The 27770-nt window shown below is 35.4% G+C and overlaps 1 protein-coding gene and 1 long non-coding RNA gene across 2 annotated transcripts in view; one reads left to right on the forward strand and one right to left on the reverse strand.

Moving 5' to 3' along the window:
• Positions 1–27770, forward strand: part of CSMD1 (CUB and Sushi multiple domains 1) — a 1120396-nt gene that overhangs the window by 955161 nt on the left and 137465 nt on the right. Inside the window, exons 34-38 of the mRNA XM_069011476.1 lie at positions 3041–3244; positions 4361–4485; positions 5100–5196; positions 11627–11731; positions 22487–22605. Of these exons, the coding sequence (XP_068867577.1) occupies positions 3041–3244; positions 4361–4485; positions 5100–5196; positions 11627–11731; positions 22487–22605 (650 nt within the window). The remainder of the gene's footprint in view (positions 1–3040; positions 3245–4360; positions 4486–5099; positions 5197–11626; positions 11732–22486; positions 22606–27770) is intronic.
• The window catches only part of LOC138108593 (uncharacterized), a 62436-nt gene continuing 46301 nt past the window's right edge, over positions 11636–27770 (reverse strand). The window contains exon 3 of the long non-coding RNA XR_011150017.1: positions 11636–11718. This is a non-coding gene — a long non-coding RNA (uncharacterized lncRNA). The remainder of the gene's footprint in view (positions 11719–27770) is intronic.

Consider the following 27770-nt stretch of genomic DNA (forward strand, 5'->3'; position numbering starts at 1 on the left):
AGTGAGAACAGCTCAGAGGGGTTGGCAGCCTGTGAAAGTCCTATTCTGCAGTAGGGAGCATCTCTGAGCAGCTGTAGCCCATGGTTGATCCACACTGGAGGAGAAACATTCAGAAACAGAGTAATATGAAAACCTGAAGAAGCAAAAAGGAGGAGAAAGATGAGTAATGCTAAGTACATTGCGGGGGGAAAGCAAAAAGTGAGCACATACCTCAGCCTCATGTGTTGTCTCTCACCTCATTGGTAGAACAAAGATGAACACAAGGAAGTTGAGAAAAAGAAGGAGAGGATAGGTGTTCGAAGTTGAGCCTGGTGAGAATGAAGTAAAACTGTTTAATTAACTTGTTCGATTGTTTGTGTCCTCTTTCTTTTTAATTCCTGAATCAGTGATCAGAAATTTGTGTAAAATTGGTAATAAGTTGGTAATTAAGTATTAATTCCCTGAATCAAGACGGGTTTATCCACAACAATGTACTGAACCCTTTGCTGTCACATAATTGTGAATTATTTATCTCATGGCAAAAACACCTGTTTGAACAAGTAGTCCTGATCAGGGGATGGATTAAGGCCTAGTTACATGGCGGAAGCTGTAGTTCCAAGCATATGACACTTAATCATGCAACTGGATGTGTAAGCAGCCATCATCACCTAGGCAGTTGTAAAGTCATCACTTATTCCACTGTAATCATTATACAATAACATGGAAAGAAATATTTAAGTAAAATAATGCTTGTGCAGAAGACACTTGGGTAGAGAAAAGGCTATTAATCACAATAAAAGAGCATAAAAGAGCAAGCTGGGTCAGCTGAAGTGACCTGGCAGACTGCAGCTGGCCTGCAGGTTATGGTCAGGAAGAACTGTGACTGTGTGAAATCCTGGAACTATGGTTTCTTCATTATCCTTCCACAAGTGAAGAACAGTTTCCTCCCATGGTTAGAATTGCATGCATGAACAAGTTTCATACAGCATCTGTGTGATACTGAGGTCCTGTGGAGCACTTAATCACAAATTCCTATTTATTTGAGCAAAGCCACGTAAATAAAGTTTGCTGAAAGGTAAGTTGTTTGTTTAAACTGTATAAGGTGTTTAACCATTAGAAAAAAAACTTAATAAAATGTATTTGCTTTTCTTTTGATGTATTGTGCATTTACCCAGGAGTATAATAGTTTACCCCTGACCATTCTTTAAATCCTGAATACATTTTAAAACTTTCTTAAGCTTTCAAGGTGAAAAATCTTCTGCAACTATCCAACGTACTGATTTAGAAAAAAACTACATGTTATTGTATCTGTCTGAACTTGTCTGACAAATCAACTCACTGCATATTAGTAAAAAAGAGAATGTATTTTTCTGTTATTGCTAGTATCAATTATTTCTAAATCTTCTTTGCAAAAGCTTTTCTCTACATTCATTAATACTTGTGCAAACTTAGCTGTTATATCTGGTAGCAACTCTGAAAACTGGTAGAACATAATGTGATCATAAATGAGAACTTTTAATGTTCTGCTAAAATGTGTTGCGTGTTTAATGCTAGATTTAAGATAAGATTGATTTCAATTAGTGTTCCATATCCAATTTGTTTTGAAATGTTAGTTTTTAGAGCATTTACGAGTACTTAAAACTTAAATAATAATGATTCTGAATAGAGCAAATGACAGTATAAGAAAAAGGATGAGCATGAAGTTATCAATATGAAAATAAGTATAGGCTTCATACACCTTGTCTCTTATTTACTGAACAGGGTAGCTGAACAAGTGTGGGGGGTGTGTGTACACTTGTGCACATGAACAGATAGAAATATCACTCTTCACTCTAACAGACCAGAAAAGGAATTTAAACATAATACTGTAAAATACAACTAAATATGACTGTGATTCTGTGTACATTAGTAAGCCAGAAGCATCATGCTAGAAAATTTGACAGGAATAAAGCGTAACACCCACCTTCTTTCCCCCCCCCCCACCCCCCACTCCCAGGTCCATTTTATATCTTTGTTACTGAAGGGCTAAATGGCAGGCAGTTTTCATGGTGTTACTTGTTCATATTTGGATGCAGTGATGCTCTAAAACTAATTCTTGAACAAACCAAGCTGATCAAACAAAGCTTTTGAACATGCCACTCACACAGAAAAAATGCATATCTTTAATGAGATTATTTTTAATGTACCTTTATTATACTGTGAAACATAGATGATATTGCACACAAATTATACCTGTCATTTTCTATATAAATATTTTTAGTTTGTTTTAAAATTGGCATTTACTAGCTAACTGCAAAATGAAATGTAGTAAGAGCAAGTTTGATATACAAACAACATGCACAATGCCAACAGTCAGTAGGTATAAAAAATACCTGTTATTGAGAAGTGTTTATAAATAATGAAGACAAAGGGAAAACTATTCCATGGGCTTCTAATGAATGTTATTATTTTGCTCTTTATATGTTGCTTACAGTCTTTTAACTGTTCTTGAATCACATCAGGTTTATGTATTCCCAGACATTATTGGTAAAAATAATTGTTGTCAACAGCAAACACTGAAATAGCCTGGAGGGTGTATTTTTATCACTTTATATTCTCCAATATGATAAACAAAATATTTGCAAGATATTATGTTGTCTTTATATCCGATTAGCTACACCACAATATATTTTTGGCCTTCTAATGAGAAAGTTCGAGTGAGAAGCCAAAGGCCCCATGTTTATTACGTGAAGTAGGTGGTAGATATAGGATCCTGTCATTGAAGAAGGCTGCAGAAACATCCACTGATCTTCTCATGCCTAAAGCTGTGCATCCAAAGTCAAATGGTCTCCAAGCTTCCATGGCACTTATATAACTGTACACAGTCACAGCCCAAAACCATATTCTAGCCAACAACCATGAAAGCATTAGTCCATTCTTAGAGAATACAGGAGCAGAGCAAGTAACATGAATTAAGCTGTGTCCTACAAGAAACAATCAACATTTTTATTGGTCTATTTTTTTTTTTTATTATGGCTGTAATTTGTATTCATGACTTTTTATTTTTTCTCTCTTTATACAGCTGTTCCACGCACAAGTGATACACAGTGTAGCTCAGTTCCAGAACCTAGATATGGAAGGAGAATTGGCTCTGAGTTTTCAGCAGGCTCTGTTGTTCGATTTGAGTGTAGTCCTGGCTATCTGCTACAAGGCTCTAAAGCTATCCGATGTCAGTCTGTACCGAATGCCTTAGCTCAGTGGAATGACACAGTACCGAGCTGTGTAGGTAAGAAATTACATTTAAGTTGTCTGTTCTGTCACACGTCTCTGAATTAGGATTCAGGAACTGTTTCAGAAAATAGTATTTAACCCATATATTCACTCTCCTTCGATTAATATCAGTCATGCCCAATTTAAAAGAGCAGTTTTCCATATCAAGAAATAATTGAGTACCAGCTGGCTCATAGGCAGTGTAGTGTTTCATATAATGACTTAGATTATATGAACAAGTGTGATGCACATTTTCTTGAACATTCATTATTTTCATGACATATCTACAGTCTGAAATACAGGACAGAATTTAATTCTCCAGAAGTGTCTTTACCTGTTTTATTACACAGTACTTGTCGTGTATTTCTATCACACATAGCATAATGATTTCTTTATTCAAGCAGAAGCATAATGTACATTGAATAATGATAGCATTGTTAAGTATAACTAATTTTCTTTAGTCTGTCAATAGACTTGCACTGAAATAATGCTTAGCATTCCAAAATTTTTTTTGTAAATATTGCAATGTTTACCTTCTCCATATTTGGATTTGTAGCCAAAAGTCATTGCTATTCCTAGAAATTTACTCTAGAATTAGAGTGTTCTAAAAATAAATGTAGGTATCCTATTTTCTGTGTATTCTGTTTTTTGTGTTTTGTTTTGTTCTGTTTCCTTGAACCTTAAAGAAGCAAGTGTGTAACAGTAAAGATATTTAACATACTACACCGCTTTATCGGCTAGATTCAATATTGGAAGTATCTTAGGCTGTGGGTAAATTCACATAATTTCTGTCAGTCATGATTGTATTTAAGGTTATGTCTTTATAGTTGGTTGTTACTCTGAGGTAAGCCATGATTAGGCTGTGTTGCTGGGCTGTTCTAGGATGCACACATGAAAAATTAAGTTAATTTCTGAATTGTTTATTCAGGCAGTTTGTATCTTATGCTTGGTATCACTCATATTTTAGATAAGAAGCTTTCTAACTTCAGACGATTGCTTCTTGTCTATGTGTTTATGCTACAAAACCAAATTATTATTATAATGATCTTGATCTTAGTAAAATTATTACTGCTTCTCTGTTCTTTAAAGAGGTTTAAGTTGTGTAATAATTTGTGATAATACTTTCTTTCAGTGCCATGCAGTGGGAATTTTACTGAGCGGAGAGGTACTATTCTTTCACCAGGTTACCCTGAACCTTATGGTAACAGCTTGAATTGTGTGTGGAAAATCATAGTGACTGAGGGATCAGGTATTCAGGCAAGTCTGTATTCTGTCAAGCATGGAATATTAAGTACTTTGTTTGCTTATTTCTCTAGAAATTTCATAAATTAGTAATCCTATAATTGGGGGGCGGGGTACTTGAAACATTAGTGCTTTGGTTTTCTCATTATTGTTCTTTGGTAAGCTTTATTTTATGTTACTTTTTTTTCACATGGGGGTACAAATGAGAAATGATTAACAAGGAGTTTTCTGTTTTAATTGTGTAGTTTATTGAAAGCAGGTCCTGATCCATCAATCTGATATGCAAATACCAACTCTTTCTGTCTGCTAGGATATTACAGAGGCCCTTGAGAGTTCTGCAGCTATCTTGATTATCTGCTCATTTACACTTCAAGTAATCATTTAAAATTATGCAACACATGTGCAAATTTCTTTTTACTTACTTAGTGTCATATTTTCTACGAGTTAACGCAATTTAAAGAGTGAATAATCATGTTTTATTTAGATTTTTTTCACTGAGGTATCTTTTGTTTGGATCTATTATTTTTATTTTCTTTGGTATGTGTTCTGTTTTTATTTTATTGGTTTTAGAACATTTAAAAGTGTGTATGGCTTGTTGGCCTAAAAAGTTCTGTGGTCCTGTTTTACAGATCCAGGTCATCAGCTTTGCCACTGAACATAATTGGGACTCCCTTGAAATATATGATGGTGGAGATATGACAGCACCACGTCTTGGGAGCTTTTCAGGTTAGGATATGACGTGATTTAAAGATACAATTTTATATATAGATATGTATGTGAGAGAACATGTCTTTATTTGCTCACACATATAGACAAGGACTATGTATTCCATCCTTTCTGATACCATTATGAAATGTTCTTGGTTTTGGGAGGAGACTTCAGGTGGTGTAAACATGCCAATATTCAAACTCAAAGAGATTTTCAGAAGAAAATATGACACTAAAATGTTTAACTTTGATTAGTGGAATTTAGTTGAGAATACTTTCAAAAAAATCCTTTCTTTTATCTTTCCTACCCCTCCCATGGAGGAGATACAGTGATATAAATCAGTACTGACATTCAAGGAGCTTCCTTTTATAGCTTTGACTTAACTTATCCTTATTAGCCTCTCTTTCTCCTGAAAAAGATGAAGCATTCAATATTCATCCAAACTCACCTGACCTCACAGAACAAACCAAATTAATACAACTGGGATATAACAAAAACAGATAATTAGTTTTTTAAAATGTACATCAAGCACATACACTTTTTCTCCTTTTATATGAGACAATTTTTTATAGAAAGAGTGTGTTCTGTAAACCAAACCAAGAGAAAGGGATGAAGTCACAAATAATTACCCAGACTCATGATTACTGATCTGATTCTGGTGTAGCTAAAGCAGGTGGATTTTTGCCTCTCTGATGATTTCACAGACTTTTAAAGTATAGATGTATATTGGATTAGTAAGGAAATTAAAAATCAACTGAAAAACTTATTGATGAACACAGTGCCATAAGGTGTGGCATATCCCTTTGGTCAGTTAGGGTCAGCTGTCCTGGCCATGTCCCCTCCCAGATTTTTGGCAACCCCCAGCCTCCTCACTAGTGAGATAGTGTGAGAAGGCCATGATGCTGTGTAAGCGCTGCTCAGCAATACCTGAAACAACCCTGTGTTATCAATATGGTTTTGGTCACAAAACCAAAACACAGCACCATGCCAGCTACACGGATTAACTCTATCCCAGACAGACTAAGAGATTATAAGATTTTATTTTAAATGCTAATAACAAGGCTGTATGTTAAATTGGCAATAAGGAAAATTAAATTATGAAAATTAATCAACTTTTGGAAGTGAATTATGTGGCATATATATTCGATCCATTGGATAAAGAACAGATGAAATGATGCATTTAACAATATTCTATTCAACAATACTAAAGACTCAAAACATTTCCTTATTCCAAAAAATAAGTGTGTCATTTTGCTTTAGCTTAAAAACCTTCCTACTTTCCAGGGAAACTGAAAAAATTTTTTTTGTATTGGAAATATTTAATTGGAGATAAACTAGCGTGGATTTATTGTGGATTTGTCTCGTGTATAATGAACAGCAGACCTAAAATGAATAATTATTTTCTGCATGGGAAAGAATATGTAAAAAGGACATGAAATTTTCTGTTCTCAAAACTGAACCAATAATGTGACATTGAAACTGAATTCCAGGCATGATTTCATAAGTGGTAAAATTTCTCTTTTACTAAATTATGTATGAAACCATTGTCTTCTGATTCACTCTCTGTGGATTCCTCTGTCTTCTAAATATACATTCAAGAGGTAAAAGTCTACAATTACTAAGAACTGACTAAACTGTGCTAACTATGTCACAGAGTTGACTTGGAAAGGTGAATTCACTGAGTCTGTTTTTGGCGAGTCTGTTTCTTTTTGGCGATTCTGTAACTACTTCCAAAATTCCTGGAGGACTGAGATTACCTGTTTGAGCTTCTTGTGTGCTCAGTGCAACCTTCTTTATATACCATTAGCTGCATGATGTGTAAAGCAGATCATTCCTTTGAACACCTACACGCATATATATGTGTTTATAGAGAGAGAATAAAAATACAGTAGTCATTGAGGTTGACATCTAGAGATCTACTCTTATGATGGGAGATAAATTTAGAAAGAAATTAGGTAAGAATGTGATCCATGCTCTATGTTTGTGCTAATCCAAGAAATGCTAAAAATGACCATTGATCTCCATTCTTGGTCTGGAAATTTCTTAGATAGGTACAAAGACTATCACACATTCACTGTAGTGTTCCCCTCTAGAATGAGATACCTTACTCTTTGTTGCCATTGCTGATAGTTGAAAGGGACACAATCTTCTGTAATAATACTGTAATGGAACATTTAAGTAGAAAACCTGTCAGTCCTCATTCCTTTTTAAGGCTTTAGGGGAGGCATGCATGCATTTACTGCCTTCTAGGAGAATTGCCTATTTTCCGGACTACAGATTCTTAATCAAATGTTTAAGGAGTCTGTAAGACTCCAGTAGACTAACATGGTATCTGTCTACATGAGCATTAGATATTTACCATGGAGATATCTACACTTAAGCTATCATCAATGATACCTGCTCCTGCCCTCTGAGCACCATTTCTCTCTATTGACAGTAAAGGAAGTCCCAAACGATTAGGACACTACGTCTGGTTACCACCCTGAAACGTATCTTCCATGCTTCATATACCTAATCCCAGGAAAGGCAGAGGTTAGCAAGTGAACAATAGAATTCCAATTAGATCATAGAATCACAAAATCATAGAACAATCCAGGCTGGAAAGGACCTCACAAGATCAGTAGTTCAACCTTTTGTAAGAAAGGGAACCTAGATGATATTGTCCAGCACTGTCCAGCTGCATCTTCAAAACCTCTAGTGATGGTGACTCTACCATGTCCCTTGGGTGGTTGCCGCAGGGCATGGTTGTTCCCACTGTAAAAATACTCTTTCTAATGTTAAGATGAAACATTCCCCAGTGCATCTTGGACCTCTTGCCCCTTGTCTTCTCCTTGCAGCTCCCATTGAAGTGAGGAGCCCTTTAAATACTGGAATACTGTGATGAGGTCCCCTCTGAGCCTTTTCTACAGAAAGAAGAAACCTAACTTCTTCAGTCTTTTCTCACAGGGTAGATTCTCCACCCTTTATCATCTTCATGCTCCTCCTTTGGACCCTCTCCAGTGTGTCCTTGTCTTTCTTGCATTGTGGGGACCAGAATGGGGCACAATACTCCACGCACGGCCTGACAGGTGCTGAGAAGAGCGACATGATCACTTCTCTATCTCTTCTAGTAACGCCTCTCTGGATGCAGCTCAGGAACCTATTTGCCTTCTTTTCTGCAGCAGTGCGCTGCTGACTTGTGTTCAGCTTGTCCACTGCAACAGTACCAGGTCCTTTCAGCAAGGCTGCTCCCCAGTCACACAAATCCTAGCCTGTAGCAGGCTCTTATGCTTATTTTAACACACACACAGGGCTTTGCACTTGTCTCTATAAAAGTTCATACTGTTTTTGCTAGTCTACTCTTTCAATCTCTCCAGGTCGCTCTGACATGTCAGCTCCTCCACTCAGTTTAGTGTCACCAGCAAACTTGGCAAGGGTGCTTTCAATCACACTACCCAAATAATTTCTGAACATGTTGAAGCAGTGTGGGGGACCAGTATCAGTCCCTGGGGGTTCCATTTGTGACAAATAGCCAGCCTGAATGATGCCATTGAACATGGCAATCATGAGAATTAAAAACTAGCCTCATTTATTTCCCACAGTACAATAGGATCTAACTTTTCCTCTTGTTGAATACACCCTTTAAGTAAGTAAAAGACTGGTGTTAAATGTTACCAGATCCTACAAAGGAACATAACTGCCAGGTCAGTTTTGTTCATTAAAGAGTATAATAGTCATTATGAGCCAACATCCTCATTCTTACAGGACACCTTAAACATCCTGAAATGTATTTCGAATTCTATATGGATACTGTTGAGGAGCACAGTTGGTGCCAGTAGCTGTGTGAGCAGCTGCAGTTCAAGCTGCTCATGGAGCTCTGGCTGGTACAGCCTGAGGCAAGAAGCCTTGAACAACAAAGGGCCCAGGGACCTGTGGCTCAGGTTGGTGAGAGGATACAGAGACACAGAGAGGAGCTGAGGACTTGGGAGGAAGAGACTTTTGTGAGTGGTGAGACTATGAGGGTGTAAAAGCCCAGGGATTTCTTAGTTGGGATTCTCCTTGGAAGCACCAGCTTGAGCTGTTTCGGTGTAACTGCACTGTGAACAAATGGCTTTATGAAACGAGATATCCAAGACTCTGCTGCAGGAGACCTCTGGTGGGATAGGTGTGGAACCCTGGTCTGACTGTGCAAGTGGAGTGTGCAGGGAGTGAAACAGGGACCCATTGGATCACTGGAGCTGGCTGCTGTTGTTACGATCTGGTTTAAACTCAGAAAAGCAAAGAAAGCTAAGTCTGTGTGCATAAACTGGAAAGAACTTAGAAGGTTCAAAATATTCCCAGAAACTAGATTAAAGCCAAATGAAGTTAGATGTTGATGCCAAAAAATGGATGTATTTTATTTAATAGCAAAAGAGGCAAAGAGAAGGGAAGAGAAAAGAAAGAAAGAAATAGAGAAAGAAGTGTGCGTGGGGGATGGGGGAACAGGGAGAGGTGACAGGGGTTAGGTGGAAGCAGATCACCCATCCGAGGGTCCCAACGATGTCTCGTTGCTCCCCTCCATCTGGGCTGCTGGTGGTGAGGGTCCCCCTGTCTCAGCCGTGGCCACGCCGCCACACGCCGCCACGTGCCACCACACGCCAGAGAGTGCAGAATCCCATGGATTAATATACACTTTGAGCCAGGTGGGAACGCCCACGTGTCTCTCTTGCAGGGGCTGGCTTGACACACTGTCCCTTGCAACACTGAGGGTCTGTTGCATCATCTCTGGTGCTCTGGTGCAGGGTCTGGGGACCCCTTTGAGGAGGGCCCCTGTGATGGGCCATGTCACCCCCTTCTGCTGTGGATAAGCTTCCCCCACGGTGAGGACCCCTCAGCTGGGCTCCTCTGCACAGTGGAGGATGGGCAGTCACTGCACCTCTGACCAGAGGCATTTCCAACACACACCCAAAGCCTCTCCTCCCCCTCTCCTTTGGTGGAGGGTCTGTGTGAGCCTGGCAGCTGATAGCCCTGGGGCTGTGGTCTCCACCTTTGGAGGTGTTAAGCCTGTGCTTTGTGAATGTCTCCAGCCCTGAGTTGTTACTTTATCTTATCTTCATCAGGGAGCAGTGTAAGGCCTCAGTCAGGGCCCCATTCAGGGTGTGGTAGTCTTCTCTGCAGCTTTTGTAATACAGTTTTAGAAGTCCTTTAAGAAAATGTTTAAGTCATAAAATATAATATTTCAGTCTCTGACAGCTGTGAAGGGGCTTCGGTCCCTGCAGGGAAAGTCTCTGGTGGTGGGAGTGTGACCACCCTGTCTGGATGGTCAGACAGGGAGATTTCCTTAACAGATACTATGAAAAGTCCTTCTTCCTAGAAGATGCTTCACTGTTTTCTGTACACCAGGGTAAATACTGTGTGATGTGAGTGCTCTGTGCTGTCTGAATTTCGATACTTAGAGTTTCCATGTCAGACAGTAAACACCTTCCTTAAGGGCCAGCTTGTCATCTTTCAGCTCCTCTGTTCATATTAAGATTTTACTTAATTCAGTTTTAGATTAAAAGCATTTACCAGTTCCTAGTTTAGATTGTAGACTTAGGAAGATAATTCTTTTCAGCATTTCTTTTTAAGCCCAAGTTTCAGGCTCATACCTAGGCTGCTCATAGTTACTATAGAAACAGAAAATGCCCCACAGGAAATGAGAATATTTCTCATGCATCCACCATTGAAGTTCATTAGCTACTTGATACTGTCTTTGAGGGTAATCATAGAAAATGATGTAATTTTTTAGCCTCAGTAGATCTTCCAGCTTTAGACAGTAGAATATGAGTTACATGGTATCATGTGGTAATAAAATCAGTGTTTGTCAGACTTAGCAATTCCAGTGGCAAAGAATGTATCCAGGGTTAGTGATAAGCTTGTTGTGTAGCACACACAGTTTTATTATAAATATTTGAATTAGGAAAAGCTAATATGTCTTTTTTTAAAAAAATGTATTGTACCTGCTTCTTCATCTCCTGTCATATCCTCTGAATTAGCATAAATGGTTGAAATATTATTTTGGAAAGAAGATGTGGAGTACACAGAAAAACTCTGGACTGCTTTGTTCTGTACTGCTGGTTTTACAGAAATGTGGGGAAACAGGCAAATGGCAGTTGAGCTTATTCTCATAATCAAATCCTTTTTTTGTGTGATTTTTTTTTTTCTTTTCTGTTTACATCTCTTTTTTTTCTGTCCAAGTCAATAAGGTTTCCTCTAAATATGATGGGATCTTGTTTGATTGTACTTGCATAGCCTCTTATTGTTATGACTAGTAATCAAACTTTCTTGCAACTTCAGGAGAAATCAAGGGAGAACACAGCAGAATGTTTGAGATTCCCATGTATGTAATGAGAGGAAAATAAGCCTGTCTGATTCAGTCCTGGTTATGTTTTTTCAATGCAAAACTCTGATCAGCATGCTATAGTTTATTCCATACCTTTTATTTTTCCAGGTACAACTGTGCCAGCATTGCTAAATAGCACCTCCAATCAACTTTACCTTCATTTTCACTCTGACATTAGTGTGGCAGCAGCTGGTTTTCACCTGGAATACAAAAGTAAGATTCCTTGTTTTTTGAAACTTACCCAGAAAAAGTATGTACATAGAAAGGGAAACAGATATTTTACATTATTCTTTTTGCTTGTTTGTTGTTTTTTGTTTTTCTTTCCTGACTACCAAGCCTTGTACAAGCGGTATCTATTAAAATGAAATTTTAAATGAAGTGACATTTGAAATTGCTGGAAAGCAGCTTTCACAAATTAGCAGTGTCTAACAAATCAACCTGGCAATTCATGATAGCATTTTTAAAATGTGGGGTTTAATATTGGTGTGGAATTTCTTGATTTATTTCAGCTTAGTTCTGAAATTTAGTGGACAAAAAAACAGTAAGAGTTAATTTCCCTGCTTGGAAATAGATAAAACCAGAGAAGATAACATATTTTTTCTTGTGAATATGTGCATATATTTATGCCTTGCAGTTCTTTCCTTTCCTTCAAATTATTTTCTCTCAACTAATTGCTGTAATTGCAAAAACCAGCATTTTAATCCCAGAGCTACAAGAAAACACAGCAGTCATCTTGGTAAATCACTGGTGGTAATCTATGAATTTTCATGGCAAATTCTGCTGTATATCAACTTTTTATATGTTTCATGAGAAACTTCATTATAAAATACAGAGGTGTGGAGTTATAAACATAGTGGATTACCTCACATAATCATATTTAATTCAAACATATTTGTATTATTACATCTCTCCAAAACTTAAAATACTATAGAATAGTAAATTTGGTACATGTGTTTGCATTGCACATGTGATTTTAACTGGAAATAGATATTGCTAAGAATAATCTAGTATTTTAAAAGTAATATGATGAGTTGACAGTCTGATGAGTGCTTTGATGAAGGTCACAAAGTAAATCCTTATAACTTTTGAATATGAGCATGCTCTCTTTTTTCAAAGGCCATTCAAGAATTTTCTTGACAATGGAGTTAGCTTTTATATTTCATAGAGTTCATAATTAATGTCTAAAAATGGTAATGTTGTTTTTAATATTTTAAAGAAGTACACATAAGTAAATAAACATGGATGATTTTTAATAAGTCCAATTTCAGATTGAGATAAAAAATTATAAAGAAAATATAAAGCTGCACAGAATTTTGAAAGACTAGATTATCAGCTCATAATAAATATATTAATCTGACTATAGGCACAAGACAGTCCTGTGTTTTCCTTTAATTCCCTGTATAGTTCAAGTTTTTATATGCAAGTATGTTTTAGGGGTTATTTTAATGCAATCATTCTAATGGCAATGTAGAATGAAAATATGAACATTACTTCTGCAGGATTTTTTTTTAGAATCTACTATTTTGACAAAGTTCTCTTTCTTTTTTCATCTGGGGACTCCTCCTCCACAGTTGGTCAACTTGTTTTCCTCCTCCAGCCTTTCTCTTTTACTTACAGTGAAGGTATAATTCCATATGAAGCGTGAAGAAGTACACATTTATTCTAGAAAGTCACACAATGAACATTTTAAATTTTTGTCTTTTACTGTATCAGTTTTATTATCCCTGTGACTCCTGAAAAAAACCCTGTTCTGTTAACAAGTAAAATCACTTAGATTTATACTTTTGCTCATCTCCTAATATCCAGTTTCAAAACTGTGCTCTGTTAAAGTGTCTATTGAACTTCAGTGGTGTTAATATTTCAAGGCCAGTGTTAGAAGTGCACCTCAGGACAGGTCAAGGTAGCAATGTTGAGCATTCAGAGCTTAGTTAGCTATTCTGTTGATAGTCTGGCAGGAAAGAAAAAATTTGTTTCTTATGTGGCTATATGGTCTCTGCAGGGCTAGTAGGAGTACAGTATATGTCTCTGTGTGATCGAATATAGAAACTGAGCAAGTTCCCACAGCAAGAATTTAAAGGTTTATATTGAGCAGTCACCTTTTCAGATCAAGAAAAAAACAGAAAAAGAAATACTTTTCCGTGCAGATATTACTAGTATTTGATTATGAATTCTAAAGTCTCTGATCATTTGGTCACCTAATGTCTGAAGCAGCATCTGAAAAATAAATACCTTTGGTTCAGAAGTCAATCTAAAATTTGGAATAAAATCTCATTTTGCTGAGCGGTTGTCTTCACAGAAAACCACAGATATTCAACATGAAATGCTATGTTAGCACATCACATACTTTTGATAAATGCAAAAGAAAAGAAAGGAGAACTAGATTAATAGTCACGGAATCATAGAATATGCTGAGTTGTAAGGGACCCATCAGGATCATTGAATCCAACTCCTGGCCCTGTGCACCTGCATTGTTTGTTTTTCCCTTGATTATTTCTAGATAAAATGCTTTGCAGATGTAACTTTCAGGTGTAAAATAAGAGGGTTCTGTTCAATTCTTTCATCTTCTCACTGAAATTTGAATATCTGAATAGTCGTAGTGGGGATCTTCAATATATACTTTTAAGGCTACTTTATTTAATAAGATGAACTAAGCAGCTCTAACAGGATTTGTATCAGCATTCTAATTACCAGGAAAAATGGTCAATCATTCTGAGTCAGTTTGTATTCAAACATTTTGTAAGAAGTAGTAGAACACTAAGATCAAATGTATAAAGATCACAGCACTGTTGTGAGCCCAAAGACTCAGGATTAATGTGTGCATTAAAGGGGAAAGCAGGACTTGGATCCTGCTCAGATGTATATGGGATGTACCCAACTGATCATGATACTTAATGGTTTTCAGTTCTTGTTCAAAAAAATTTTAAAAATTAGCAAGTCCTCAGAGAACTAAAATTGAAGGGCACACTTTTTATTTCATTTCCAAGTAGGTAATTTTTTTCCTACTATTTTTCATAGAAATTTGTTAGGTTTTCTGTGGACCTGATTAAAATTTAATAATGACTTTATTGGAAGTAATTTATAGTTGTGCTTATTTTAGTATTTGAGTAATGCTTCTATAAATCAAAATGTCCTTTTGTATATTTCCTGCTCTTTTATGGAATGGGAATGGATTTGTTTATGAAGGGATTTTTTTGAGTAATCAATTGCTGCCAGTCAAAACTAATAATAAAATTCCACAGTTGTTCTGATTTTTCATCAGATTTCTAGGAAACCCAGAGAGATCGTGGCATATTCTTATTTAACAAAACAAAACCCCAAAATAATAAAATTCATGGCTACCTACATGTATACAACCATAGAATTCTTTTCTCCTGCTACATGTATATCATTCCCAGTTAGCATTAACTGAAATTATACCTACTCATCAGAGGATGCTGGAACTTTTGATAAGGTTTTAAATATAAGTATTTAGGAAAAGCAAAAGCTATCTGCCTTTGAAATTGTGAAAGCTGTACTAATTTTCATAAGGCAAAAATTTTTCAAATCCTCTTTTCATGTTTCACCTTGTATTGGATCTTTTTTTTCCTTGTAATTGGGAACCAGATTTATTGTTTGGTCCTAAAACATTTAAAACATTTCAAGAGAATTATTTAAGTAAATGAGCTTTGTTTTAAATCTTTGGGGGATGAATTGGATGGGATTCTGAGTAACCTGGTCTAGTGAAAAGTGTCCCTGCCCATGGCAATGGGGTTGGAACTAGATGATCTTTAAGATCCCTTCCAAACTGGGCCATTCTATGATTCTATGAAAGTATTACCTGAGTAGGAAGCATAGAGAAAGTTGCTGTGTACTCATTGTTCCTTGAGTAACAAGAATGATAAATTGTTAGAACAAAGACACTAAAACCTTTCCTAAGCAGACACCCAGTAAGTGAGTGTTATCCCTGAAACAGTTAATTTCTTAAATATAAAGTGACCACTTTAGTTTATATATTGTGGTGCCCAAAACTGCACACAGTACTCAAGGTGAGGTCATACCAGTGCAGAGCAGAGCAGGACAATCAACTCCTAAAAACGACATTAAGCTATTAAAAAGTTTTCAAAGGAAGGACATGAGGATGGTGAAAGGCCTTGAGGTGACGCTGTATGAGGAGCAGCTGAGGTCCCTTGGTCTGTTCAGCCTGGAGAAGAGGAGACTGAGGAGAGACCTCATTGCAGTTACAGCTTCCTCATGAGGGGAAGAGGAGGGACAGGCACTGATCTCTCTGGTGACCAGTGACATAATCCAAGGAAATGGCCTGAAGTTGTGTGAGGGGAGATTTAGGTTGGATATTAGGAAAAGGTTTTTCCCCCAGAGGGTGTTTGGGCACTGAACAGGCTCCCCAGGAAAGTGGTCACAGCACCAAGCCTGATGGAGTTAAAAAAATGTTTGAAGGATTCTCTCAGGCATGTGATGGGACTCTTGGGGTTTCCTGTGCAGGGCCAAGAGTTGCATTTGATGATCCTCTTGTGTCCCTTCCAACTCAGCATATTCTATGAGTCTATGATATAATTACTTCTTTAGTGAGAAGACAGTTAGGAATTAGAGTGAAGACAATTAGTTTTCCAACTATAGATATTAACAGAAGAATATCCTTTCACAATAAGAAGCTGTTGAGCACATCGAGTCCAAATTTGAAATTCAACTCCTACATCAGCAGACTACAGCAGGGATAGAAGACACAAAGTGGACCTAATAGTGTTTCATCTAGCCTTACCTTTTACATACATTACAAATTAGAGTAGTAGGTGAAACTGCTCTAAACTAACCATTCCAGTATTCTGCAGAACCCTTATGTCCTTATATAAAAAGTCTTCATTACAGCATTAGGAAGTGAGAATTATTTCGGATCATTCCCTTCATCCCAGAAGAAATTCTAAGGAGCAACAGAGGAGAGTGTCCTTAAGTCACTACTAAATTATTTACTCACAATAAAAATTGTCTCTACAAATTGCACATCATATTTTAGAATAAATGGATAAGTATTTCTACTTACAAAGATATTTTCACCAGTATAAATGCTATAATCATGCCTGGGTTTAGACCACTATGTTAGGGAAAACAACTTTACTTCAATAAGATATATTTAGTTTGCTATCACTTTATCACATATCTTGTATTCCACACTGTGTCTTGTTTTGAAGTAACTTTACAGAAATTCATAAATACCTTATAAAATCTTCAGCCACTGATGACACCTTATTCTAATCGTAAATATTTCCAGATAATTAAAATATTTTAATAAGAATTTTTTTATTTCTTGAAACATTTTCTTCCTTTTAACAATATGTCTTTGTTTTGCCCTGTCCATTTGCAAGTTCTTTCTACGTATGTCTTTATTTTCATGGGAAGGATCTGGACAGTCTGCTCCTGCAAACCTAAGTCTATGTCTAATCTAGGCAGTGCATAGGTTTCTTTCACAGCTTTCAAAAACACACAAGTCTTAAAGCGAATAATATAATTTTGTCATTTACTTTAGGATGTTTTTGTGTTAGACATCAAGAATGTAAGAGTTCAGTTACCCAAGCTGAGTCGTCTACTGAATTTGTATGCTATGGTCAGATTGACAACTCAGAATTTTTTCCCTTTGTTTATTTGTTATTTGCTTGTTTTGCTCTTTGGTTTGGTTTTTGGTTTGGTTTTGTTTTTCAAGTCAGATACACAAACTCAGTTTAAAAGAAATAATTGGTCAGTGCCTTAGAAAAATTTCATTCTGGTCACAACATAATTGTAAGTATTGTTGAAGGCTACTGCGTGGTGTTTCTTGTTATTTCAGGACTGTAGGTTTTTAAACTGGTTGCAGCAACCTATGGTTAACAAAACAGTAAAATATGCAAGAGGTAACTGTAGAAAAGATGAAAATTAATAATTTAACTAATCTTTTATATGCATGTCATAGAATAAATACCAAATGTAATTATTTTCACAACCACCAGCAAGTTCAATCAAAGAGTGCTTTGTTTCATTCCTAATATGTACAATGGTAGGAAGAATAAATATTCCTGTTATTTGATTGTATTCCTTTTAATATAATGAACAAAGGAATCAACTATCCAAATGGTGTATTTTAGAAATGTGACTGTTTAATTCAACTATATTTGTGGCCGCTGATTTTTAAGCTTGGTCTTGAAATCTCATTTATTAATTCAGTGGTAGTTCAGATATTTACCTTAATATACAAACAAATGAAAAAATAAAAAGTCTGGAAATGAGTGTTTGCTCAGCCTGCTGCTTGAATTTCTCAGCTGAAGTCAGGTTTGTTTTAGTAAAAGCTGAATATATGCTGAATATCGATATATAGGTTTAGGCCAAAAATGTCTATAAGTATCTATCTGTCTATGTATGTCTGTATGTATGTATCTAGCTCTCTATCTATCTATCTAAATTTAGGGATTAGAATTAATTTTCAGTAAAAACCTTGTTTTATGCAATCAACATTTTAATAGTGCCATCTAGCTCTATTACCTTGAATTAGCATATATGGCACAGGTCAGCATCATTCATCTTGTAAGCTTTTACCTTACTGCTGTACCAAGATGATGGAATATGTATGAGAACATAAGCTTACTTTTAATCACCATCTCCTTTTCTAAAGCCACTCCATCATATCTTTTCAAGTGTTAAAGGTTCTTGGCAGCTGAAATAAAGGATTCACTGCTAAGGGGGCTAGAGAACAATTGACTGTCTTTTGTAGTACTTCTCTATCATGAAGATCTCTAATAAATTCAAAGATAAGAATCAGACTAGCAGAGAAGAAAATATATTCTTCCAACATATTGTATTTATAGGTCCAGATTAAGATCTTTCATGCAATTTGATTTTCAATGTGGCTCTTCAGTGCAGTAGTCTTTTCTTTTTCCCTATGTTAAAGCAGGTGTGAATCATGAAAATGCCATTTTTAATTTAGCAGGTCCTGATCCTGTCAGTGTATCTATGCAACTTACTAGCTGTTGACAAGAATCTGACCTCTCTGCAGTAACTCATTGAGAGAAAGACATTTTCTAGGCTGGTGTCTGAAGCATGAAGTTTTGAAAGGGACAGCTTGGATTTTGATATACACCATCACCAAAATGGAAAGAACAGCTTGATGCTTGTAATATAATAAAGTATAATACATTTCTGTTAGTTGCATAAGGGTGGGAGGAATTCACAAAAGAAGGCCTGATAGCTTTTGGTCCAGCTGTCAAGAAATTCTTGGGTTGTCCAGTTCTGAGCTTTCTGAAATGGACACTAATGGGCATTCACATTGTCAGAATGTGCCACAAGGATTTTCTTTCTGCCAGCAATGGCAGTTATGTTTGGACAGAATTTGAGATAAATGTAGACATGGATATAATTATGTAAGTAAGGCATATTTGTCTTATGCCACAGCAGGGCCAAGAAAGTGTTTAGCAAACAGTAAGTGGAAGAAGGTCAGGGAGAGGGTTATCACCCTTGAAATTGATGTGTTTTCTTTTGTACTGCATAGCAGAAGCTAAGCTCTGAAAAGCATGCACTTAAGAAATCCTTTTTGTATTGCTTGGACTTGACATTTACCATGTTTTCCCTTTATTACTGTCTGTTCACATATAACCTAGTTTAATAACATATTTCAGAGTCTCTGAATATTTAAGTTTCCTAGTTTGTCCCCAGATACCAGAATTTGTTTGGTTTCTCTTGAGCATTCTTTTGATTTTTGAACCTGTTCAGACTAAACCACTTTTCTAACTTAACTAGGCTAGTATTATGGAATGAATAGAATAACAGAGATTTGAGGATTCAGAATAACGTTTGATTCTGCTCTCAACTTTCTCTTTGCTTTTGGGAAGGTAATATTGCTTCTTAATATCAGATATATCAAAGAAAGTCAATTAGGAGTGGGTTTTGCATACTGTTTTATGACATTCTGATAGAATATTCTATAATTTGCATCATCAGACCAAAGTAGTAGTGTATACAAAGTGTTCTGAAAACTGTAAGCATCTAGCAGAAAAAAAGTTTTTTACCTAGTTATTAGATTCTGTTGAAGATAAATACATAGCATACTACGATATCTAACAGTTATATTAAAAGTTCATATGAAGGTTTTTGTTTGATCATAGTCTTTTTAAATTCTGTATGCTATTTGACCAGTGATGGAAAGAGCTATATTACGAGCACATTTATTAGTGTTGCTATGCAGACACTATTATAACTGCTTCTGTAACTCAGAAAAATACATAAAAGCAACTTTATTCATACAGATCTAAGTCTGTGGCCCTGTTACTTTCAGCATACAGGAATTCTGAGTTCCAAAATGCAAATTCCTGATGACAAGTAGTGAACCTCAAATTTATATTCACAGAATTCAGCAAGTCCATTGATATCTATAAGCAATTTAGTTACTATGTCTTTGTTAGGTGCTTATTTATTTAATAACAGTGATCTTGGGGCATATCTTTTTAAATTTTGTTTTCTATTCAAGAGAGAGAAGGGTGAGAAATTGCAGAAATAAGCTTTGATTTGCTTAAGTTGCATCTGAACACTGGATTCGCAAATTAGTGAGTAGCAGTCTATATATGGTGCTTTGAATTACTGAGATGAGGCATTATGCTTCACTTACTGCTGAAGCAAGCAGTTTGTATGGATGCACATCACAGCTATTTAGTGCCTGTACTCAAAGGAATTTTCCAGACACGGATACATTTATGGTATTGTGGAATACAGACTGGTTGACCAAAGGAATGATACTAGTCAGCTTGTAGCAAAACCATAACCATTGAAGTTAATGACAATATCTTGATGATTATTTGGAACATTACAGTTCCACATAGTGACCACACATGAAATTCCTAGTAGCCATGTAAAGTCACCATAGCATCATTTGAAAGTTGATTATATTGGTAGAATATAAAAATTTGTAAATTCTGTGAGAGAAATTCCTGAAAATCTTTAAAGCATATTTAGATATTTTCCAAAATTATAAATTCCAGTACACAAAATAACTACTTTAGGGAAGCCCCATTGTTTGCAACTATTAAATAATTCTTTATTTGCTAATTTGATTTTTTAGTTTGATACCTCTTTCATAATTTGTTATGAAGACTATACTTCATACCTTGACAGTTTTCACTCAGAATTAGAATGGAGTTCATTATCTTCAATCCTGTTAAAAGTCAAATGTACTTAAACTCAAGGGCACAGGACAAACAAGGAACATACAAGACTATAGAACTTATTTCCAGGAAAGAAAAATATGGCACAGCAATCACGATTTCCTGTGAAAGTGTAAAAGCTATTTCAGACTTCCATGTGCTTTTTTAGGAATAATATATTTACTTCAACTAAAACTTGAGCTGCAAAAGACTGGAATTGTGTAAAGTATGAAACACAAAATTTTTATTTGTGTATTTAATATTTGTAAGGCATTTCTATTTGAGTGATGAAAAGTAGATACATAAAGATTTAGGCCATAAAGTTAAAACCTTGTGTGTATCAAAATGTGTGATCAACATTATCTGTAAGAAAATTGTATTTCCCTAGAAAGGGTAGGGTCTCAGCCAATAATATCAGATATTGTTTCATGATTAAGTATCTGGAACAACAGACTCTAAAATGTCACATATCAAAATAAAGCCAAATATCATGTAATTTCTATATTAAACACAGTTCAGTTGCACTTACTGTCACCACACAGGTTAGATTTCATAGGAAGACAATGAGAATAATACTTATTTGTTTTCAGACAACTGAGTTGAAGGATGCACAGGATCAAATTCAGAGAAGTATCATGTTCCTCTGATTTTTGGGGAATTTTGTGCTAATAAATTCTCAAAATCTCACACATTGTGAAAATAATTTCCATTCTTTTTTGGCTTCTAAATAACATATTTTAATAAACTATAACAGCTACATATTTATGTTTCAGTAGTAATTTTCTCTAATAAATAAGTAAATTCAAAATTAATATTATATTTTAGATTGATTTTTGAGTTCAAAAAAAGTTTTTTAACATTTTAAGGGGAATGAGATTCTGTTCTCAGACCATGAACTTGTAAACAAATTCTTCTGGTCCTTCTGTTTGCAAAGAAAATCTTAAAAACACAGAATTACTTAATCTAATCTCCAGTTTCTCAACTATCTTGTTCATTTGGAGTATTTTCACTTAGTTGGCAAAGCTGATATTTAATTTTCAGTAGTGCAGACTAACAAACTCCTTAGGTGGTCAAACAAGGGAAAAAAAAGTGATATGCACTTGACAAAAAGCAGAAGTTTGTACTTTAGCTTGTCAAATTTAGGTGAAAAAATTTGAGAAATTACTAATCATGGAGAATCTTTGTGAAACTAATATTTTGTTTTCTCACACCTGGCTTAAAAATAATTAAGAACAGACTATCCAGTCACACCTATGCAAAGATTTAGTTTTGGGCTAAGAGTACTAAATTTCAATGTCTAAACTTCTTTATAGTCTGCGGAGTGGCCTAAGAAAATGAGCCACCAAAATATTCTGCTCATTTATTGTTGAAAAGAGAGACTATGCATAAAGTGTATTCCCTCTTTCTCCCTCCACTTCCTTCACAAGGATAAGAAATTATTAAAAAGCCCTAACAAAGAGAAACAAGCAAACAATAAACCCCAGGCTTTTTAACAAACTGACATCAGAATGCTGTTTTGGAGACTATAAAACTGTATAGTGTGTCATAGCAATGTGACCTAGTAACTGGTATAGTCACAGTGTATAGTCTTTGTGCTTCAGTCATATCACTTGTATTCTGTAAAACAGTTCTGAAAACTTCTGTGTTTTAAACAAAATTTCAGTTTATTGTTGAAAGGAATTTTTAATTAATGTTTTTTTTAAAAACCCATAATTCTATGGAAAGAGTTCATTAGTGCACTATCACTATCAATGAAGAATATCAATGAAGACCTGCATACCTATGTTTTTTCAATCTTTGTCTTTACTTTTTCCAGCTGTAGGCCTTGCTGCCTGTCCAGAACCAGTAATTCCTAGCAATGGGATGAAATCAGGAGATAGATATATGGTGAATGATGTTTTGTCATTTCAGTGTGAGCCAGGATATACATTACAGGTATTTCTTTCTTTCTTTTTTTCTTTAAATAATGCACTGTGGACTAATTGCAATAAAATGCCAAGAGACCTGCCCAAAATGTATTCTAATGAAGAGTCTGTATCGTGTACATAGAGATGATTTAAGTAGAGCCTATGCAAGTGCTCCCAAATTATAAAGCTACAGATGTGTGGCATTTCTGGTGCCCAGTGAATCTGGGCTGGCAAATCTTGTCTTAGATCAACACACCATTGAGCAGTAAAGGCCATCAAAATGGATATTGAAATAACATGGATAAAATGTTTTCTCTAGAAAATTGTTATAGTGCTATCCTGTAGAGTACTGTGTTTTCCCTTTTGGGGTATTGATTTATCTAGGTGAAATTTTAATGTAGAAATACATTGTGGGATTTTGTCTTCTGCTCAGGAATTGTAGAATTGTTTCTAAAGAAAATTTTTTTCATGCTAAATCTGCCCTTAAAAATCTTTCAGGGAAAGGTATTAGAAATTAGTTCACTGATTGGGGATGTTCACATACTGGTTTAGTTTCCCATGGTAGACATATGATTGAGCTGCTCTTTGTAAATGTTTCAGCACACTGCAAATCTAAGACTAAAAGCTTTTTTTCTTTCCTCACTAGTTCCTCTAATTTGGTTATATATAATCCACCACTGGTAAAATACATTGAGAACACCTGAGTTCAGAATTATTCGGTTGGTAATAGGTCCCACTCAAGACAGTGTAAAACCCATATCAGAGAAAGCAAAGCATCACAACTTCTGCTCCTTACAAGGATAAAGTTGCCCATCTGAGAACTGCCAATTGAGTGTTCTCTCAACATATATAGGATATTTCTTTGGTCTCTATATTTCTTACCATTGTACTAAAATTCTGCCAGGATTCAGACTAAGCATCTTACCCCTTAGGCTGGCTGTGGGAACACCTGCACATGAAATGTCTCTCAAGGTAACCAGGAATATGCATACCTTTTCAGTCATGTATGGCAGGTATAGGTCAAATATTTAACTAATTCATTCTCTTTACTTGTATTACATGACTTGAAACAACCTGCATCAGGAGCATTCCATATCCATAGCAAAAATATTTTGTTATATTAGTATTCTGCTAATTAGAAAAGATTCAAGACTTGAGCACAACAAAGCCTATTCTCTATCCACCCTGAGCACTCATTGGTTCTTTAACAGTTTGAGGGTTGCTTAAAAGCCAGCTGATTGTTCATATATGAACTACTTAATTTTTTTTTCTTTCAAAATTAATATTATTTTGGAAATACATTATGGCATAAACCCTTTAACTTTTGGTGTTTTAAACTTTATTTTCTCTATTTCATCTTTCCCTTTCAGTATCCTTTGTAGGTAGCATGCCAGTAAGAAAATGAGAGATTTGATAACATTTTTATGGCAGGGTCCCTTCAGAAGGACTATCTGTCATTAAAACTTGGCTCCAAAATAGATTCAGACTTTCATTTAAAGACTATTGTTGAGCCATTAACAGTTTTCTATTTCAAAGTAGCAGTAAACTAAACAAATTATGAAAGGACATATTATGTGGCTATACCTATGTTGCTATAGCTGAGGCAAAGATATGGGAACTGAAATTTCATCCTCAGCACTGTTCATTTGTTGGAATGGAGTGCTGACATGTTTTTGGCCAAGCTGAAATATAACAGTTCGGTAATTATCATAAGTCAGAGATAGGCATCATGGCAATTTCTTTTGGAGATGAATTCAGAAGATAAAAGTTGAGGAGGTAGATATACAAAACATTGTACATTTGCACTCAAGGCTAGAAAACAAGCCCACACACTTCCCCTAGTATATATGTAGCTTATATGTTCTTTTAGGGCTTTTTTGCATGCATTAAGCTAAATTTAGCATTATACATCTGTAGACTCAGGACACTCTATTTCAATGCAGAGTCTATCTGGAAGTCAGCCTGTAAGAAACTTGGTTACGCAACAAAAAATATAATTGTATTTTAAGAGTTGTGTGCAATTCTTTATATATTTTTATTCAGTTCCACTTTATGGTGAAAGGATCAGAATCTGCTGGTAGAGCTGTTATATAATTGCTGCTCATATAGTTGCCAAGAAGTGTTTGTTTAGTGCCTTGTTGCCGTGATCCAGGTCACTACTTCTGAGCTGTTACGACTAAAATACATATAGGTGAACATCTGATTTTTGGCTAAGCTTATAGCAGTGATCTGATGGAAAAAAAGGTGAAAAACTAGCCCTATACTAATGGTTTCCTGTGGAGTTGGAATAATGTATAATCCAATTTATTTAATCTAAAAAACAGCCGTCTAATCTCAATCAGCTGTTTAGACTTTCATTCTGATACTAGAGATAAACAGCCATACACTTCCAAGTGTATTAATTCTAAGATTTTCTGTTAGAATAGGAACTTTACTCTTAAAGTATTGTCCTTCTTCACTGATATCAAAAGGTTAACACAGGTACCTAATTTTAAACTGCTTAGATTTAGTGGTGTGACCTCTACTTGTATTGCCCATCATATTGCAGACTCTTTTATCCCTAACTTTTTCAACTAGGAAACATCTAAATTTTGCATATGGAAAAAAAGGGCATCATTATTGTGTCCTTACTTACATGGATTAGAAATGGATACATGCTCAAGCACCATCAAGTATTCTGTCCATACTTAAAATAGTACTGGTGAAATATTAACGTGGACTGATAACAGTAGAATTTGATTACTTGCGGAAATGGTTGGAATAAGTACAGGAAACCTTTTGAAGATCCACATTGTTAACCCTGGCTTGATGTTTTGTATCTACTCTTACTTACAAAATGATCAGAAATGTGAGTTCATAAATACAGTATTAATGTAACAATGATTCATTTGTGAAGAAGAGATCTGCACACAAAAAAACCCTCTCATCTGTATTAAAGCTAAATTTCAATGCACTGTGTATATCACTATCACAAAACCATATAATGTCTTTTGTCTATATGCAGGTCTTATCTGTAGCCCTTTAATACGACTAACTGCACTTTTTTAATATAATTACAGGGATTCTATCATTAAATACTTTCTTAAAATTTCACAGCATATTGTTCCTTAACTGTATATATTCCAACCATAAGCCTCTTTTTCCATACATCTAAAAATCTAACACTAGCTGTGGAAGCTGACATATATAAAAACTAGTTTCATGAGCTTGTTCAAAGTGTAAAACAAAAGACCTTCAATATCCAAATTCAATAGAAAAGAGTTTGAACCTTTTCAAAATATTGATGGGAATTGCTATGCTGTATGTACTCTGCTGTAAGAAAGTGCATACATATCTATATATGTAGCATGTTACTCATGCTACATATATAGACAGGACAAGTAAAAATGGGTCCAAATTAAAAAGAAATAGTAATGAAAATAAGGTTCTATGAGTCACAGTATGTTTGCTATTCAACAAATATAGACCAGCATAACTTTTCAGAATCTTTTTTTTTTTTCACTCTAGCTGTGAATTTATCCCCAGTCTTTAGAGAACATATTCACAGCTAGCAATAACAATCAGGTGTGGATTAGTTTATAATTGAGACTTACCAGAAAAGTCATAGAGCTCAAACTGCTACCTGGAGATGCATAAGAAAGGTAATTGCTAGCTGTAGGATTAAGTGTCTCCCCACAGGAGGGAACTTTAAAAGACTGAAATCAGAGTGTGCTCTTGTTGGAGAGGCTTGAAGCTAGAGGAATCATTTAATTTTATTTTTCAAAAGATCTTTTATGGCTATTTTACGTTTTTCCTGACTGTGGTAGTTAAATTACGGCTTCCCCCTTGACTCACATCAGAGAGATGCAATCACAGAAAACTAGGAAAAGAGAATAAACTAAAAGAGTGCAATCATGGAAGACTAGAAAGAGGGAGTGAAAGAGGGTGTAAAACAGGGAATATTGCATTAATTAAATTATTCAAAACCTCATCCATTTTTCAAGTAACTAAGATGACACAGTAGGTGCCTGCACATTTTTTCCTTTAAAAAGGTTGCTTTTAAGGAAAATATTTTTATTGAATTATCAATTTGTATTGTTTTTAGAATAAAAAGTCTAATTTATTTTTCATTATTTTAGTGAAAACTGATCCTTTTTTTTCCTTCCAAGTAATTTTCTGGATGCATTTCAGTTTGGCGTTCAGAAGATGATTGCCTAAATATACTTAACTAAATGATTAATTAAAGTAGTTTTATTCCATGCAATTCTATATGAACTTTATTCAAGGTAGTGTGTAAACATTCCAAATGATGTGAAAGAAATGTCATCAAATGGATTTTCTTTTATTGCAGTTTACCTATTCATTCTTTTTCTTATTTTTATGAGATTATGATTGCTATGGAAAAATAATATTTAAATAAATCTTCATATTATATTGATAAGATGTGCTGGCTTACTAAATTTTAGACTCCTAATATACTCCATAAAAATAAACTAGGGAAGTTAAGTGACTTGCTCCAGTTTGTATATCCAAATGATTAAAACAGAAAATAAACCTTGTTCTCAGTCCCGTGTCTCAATCTTTATATCAGTTGCTCTCACTCTTGCTAGTTTATTTAGCTTTTGCATTTCAGCAGCAGAATACATAACCTGAGTACCTCAAAGGACAGAATTGGCAAAAAAAGACTTTTTGTGCTACTGTTAAGTTTTCAGTTTGAACTGTTCCTAGGAAAAATGAAGATGGGAGCATTTTGGCCCTAGGCAGTCACCCTGAAGTATGTGGGATTAGATTTTGCAAGTTATAGCCATGTCTTAATTCCTGCCATCACATGAGTCTGCTTGGATCTTGTGATTTTTCTTAAAAATAGGCAGAGTAAATTATTCTCGACAGCTAAATAAAGAGGCACTTGTATTCCTACAGCTGTCTGCCAAGATGTTGCATGTATTCAGTGGGTCGTATTGTGAGGCTATGTGAGAGGTCAAGGCCTGCTGCTGTTTGTTGATGACAGTCTTGGCATGGTCCACATTGAATATCTGTAGCAAGTAGATGTGGAACAAATTCCTCTCTGTGTCTGTACTACTCATGCAGAGCAATGGTTGATTTACTCCGGATTGCAGCCTAAAAATCAACCACCAGGCTTGCACTGTGGATGGAATACATTGGAATTGAAACAGGGAGTGAACTAATTAGACTATATGAATGCACACAGTTAAC

The sequence above is a fragment of the Aphelocoma coerulescens genome, chromosome 3, assembly GCF_041296385.1.
Source record: "Aphelocoma coerulescens isolate FSJ_1873_10779 chromosome 3, UR_Acoe_1.0, whole genome shotgun sequence".
Classification (NCBI taxonomy): Eukaryota; Metazoa; Chordata; class Aves; order Passeriformes; family Corvidae; genus Aphelocoma; species Aphelocoma coerulescens.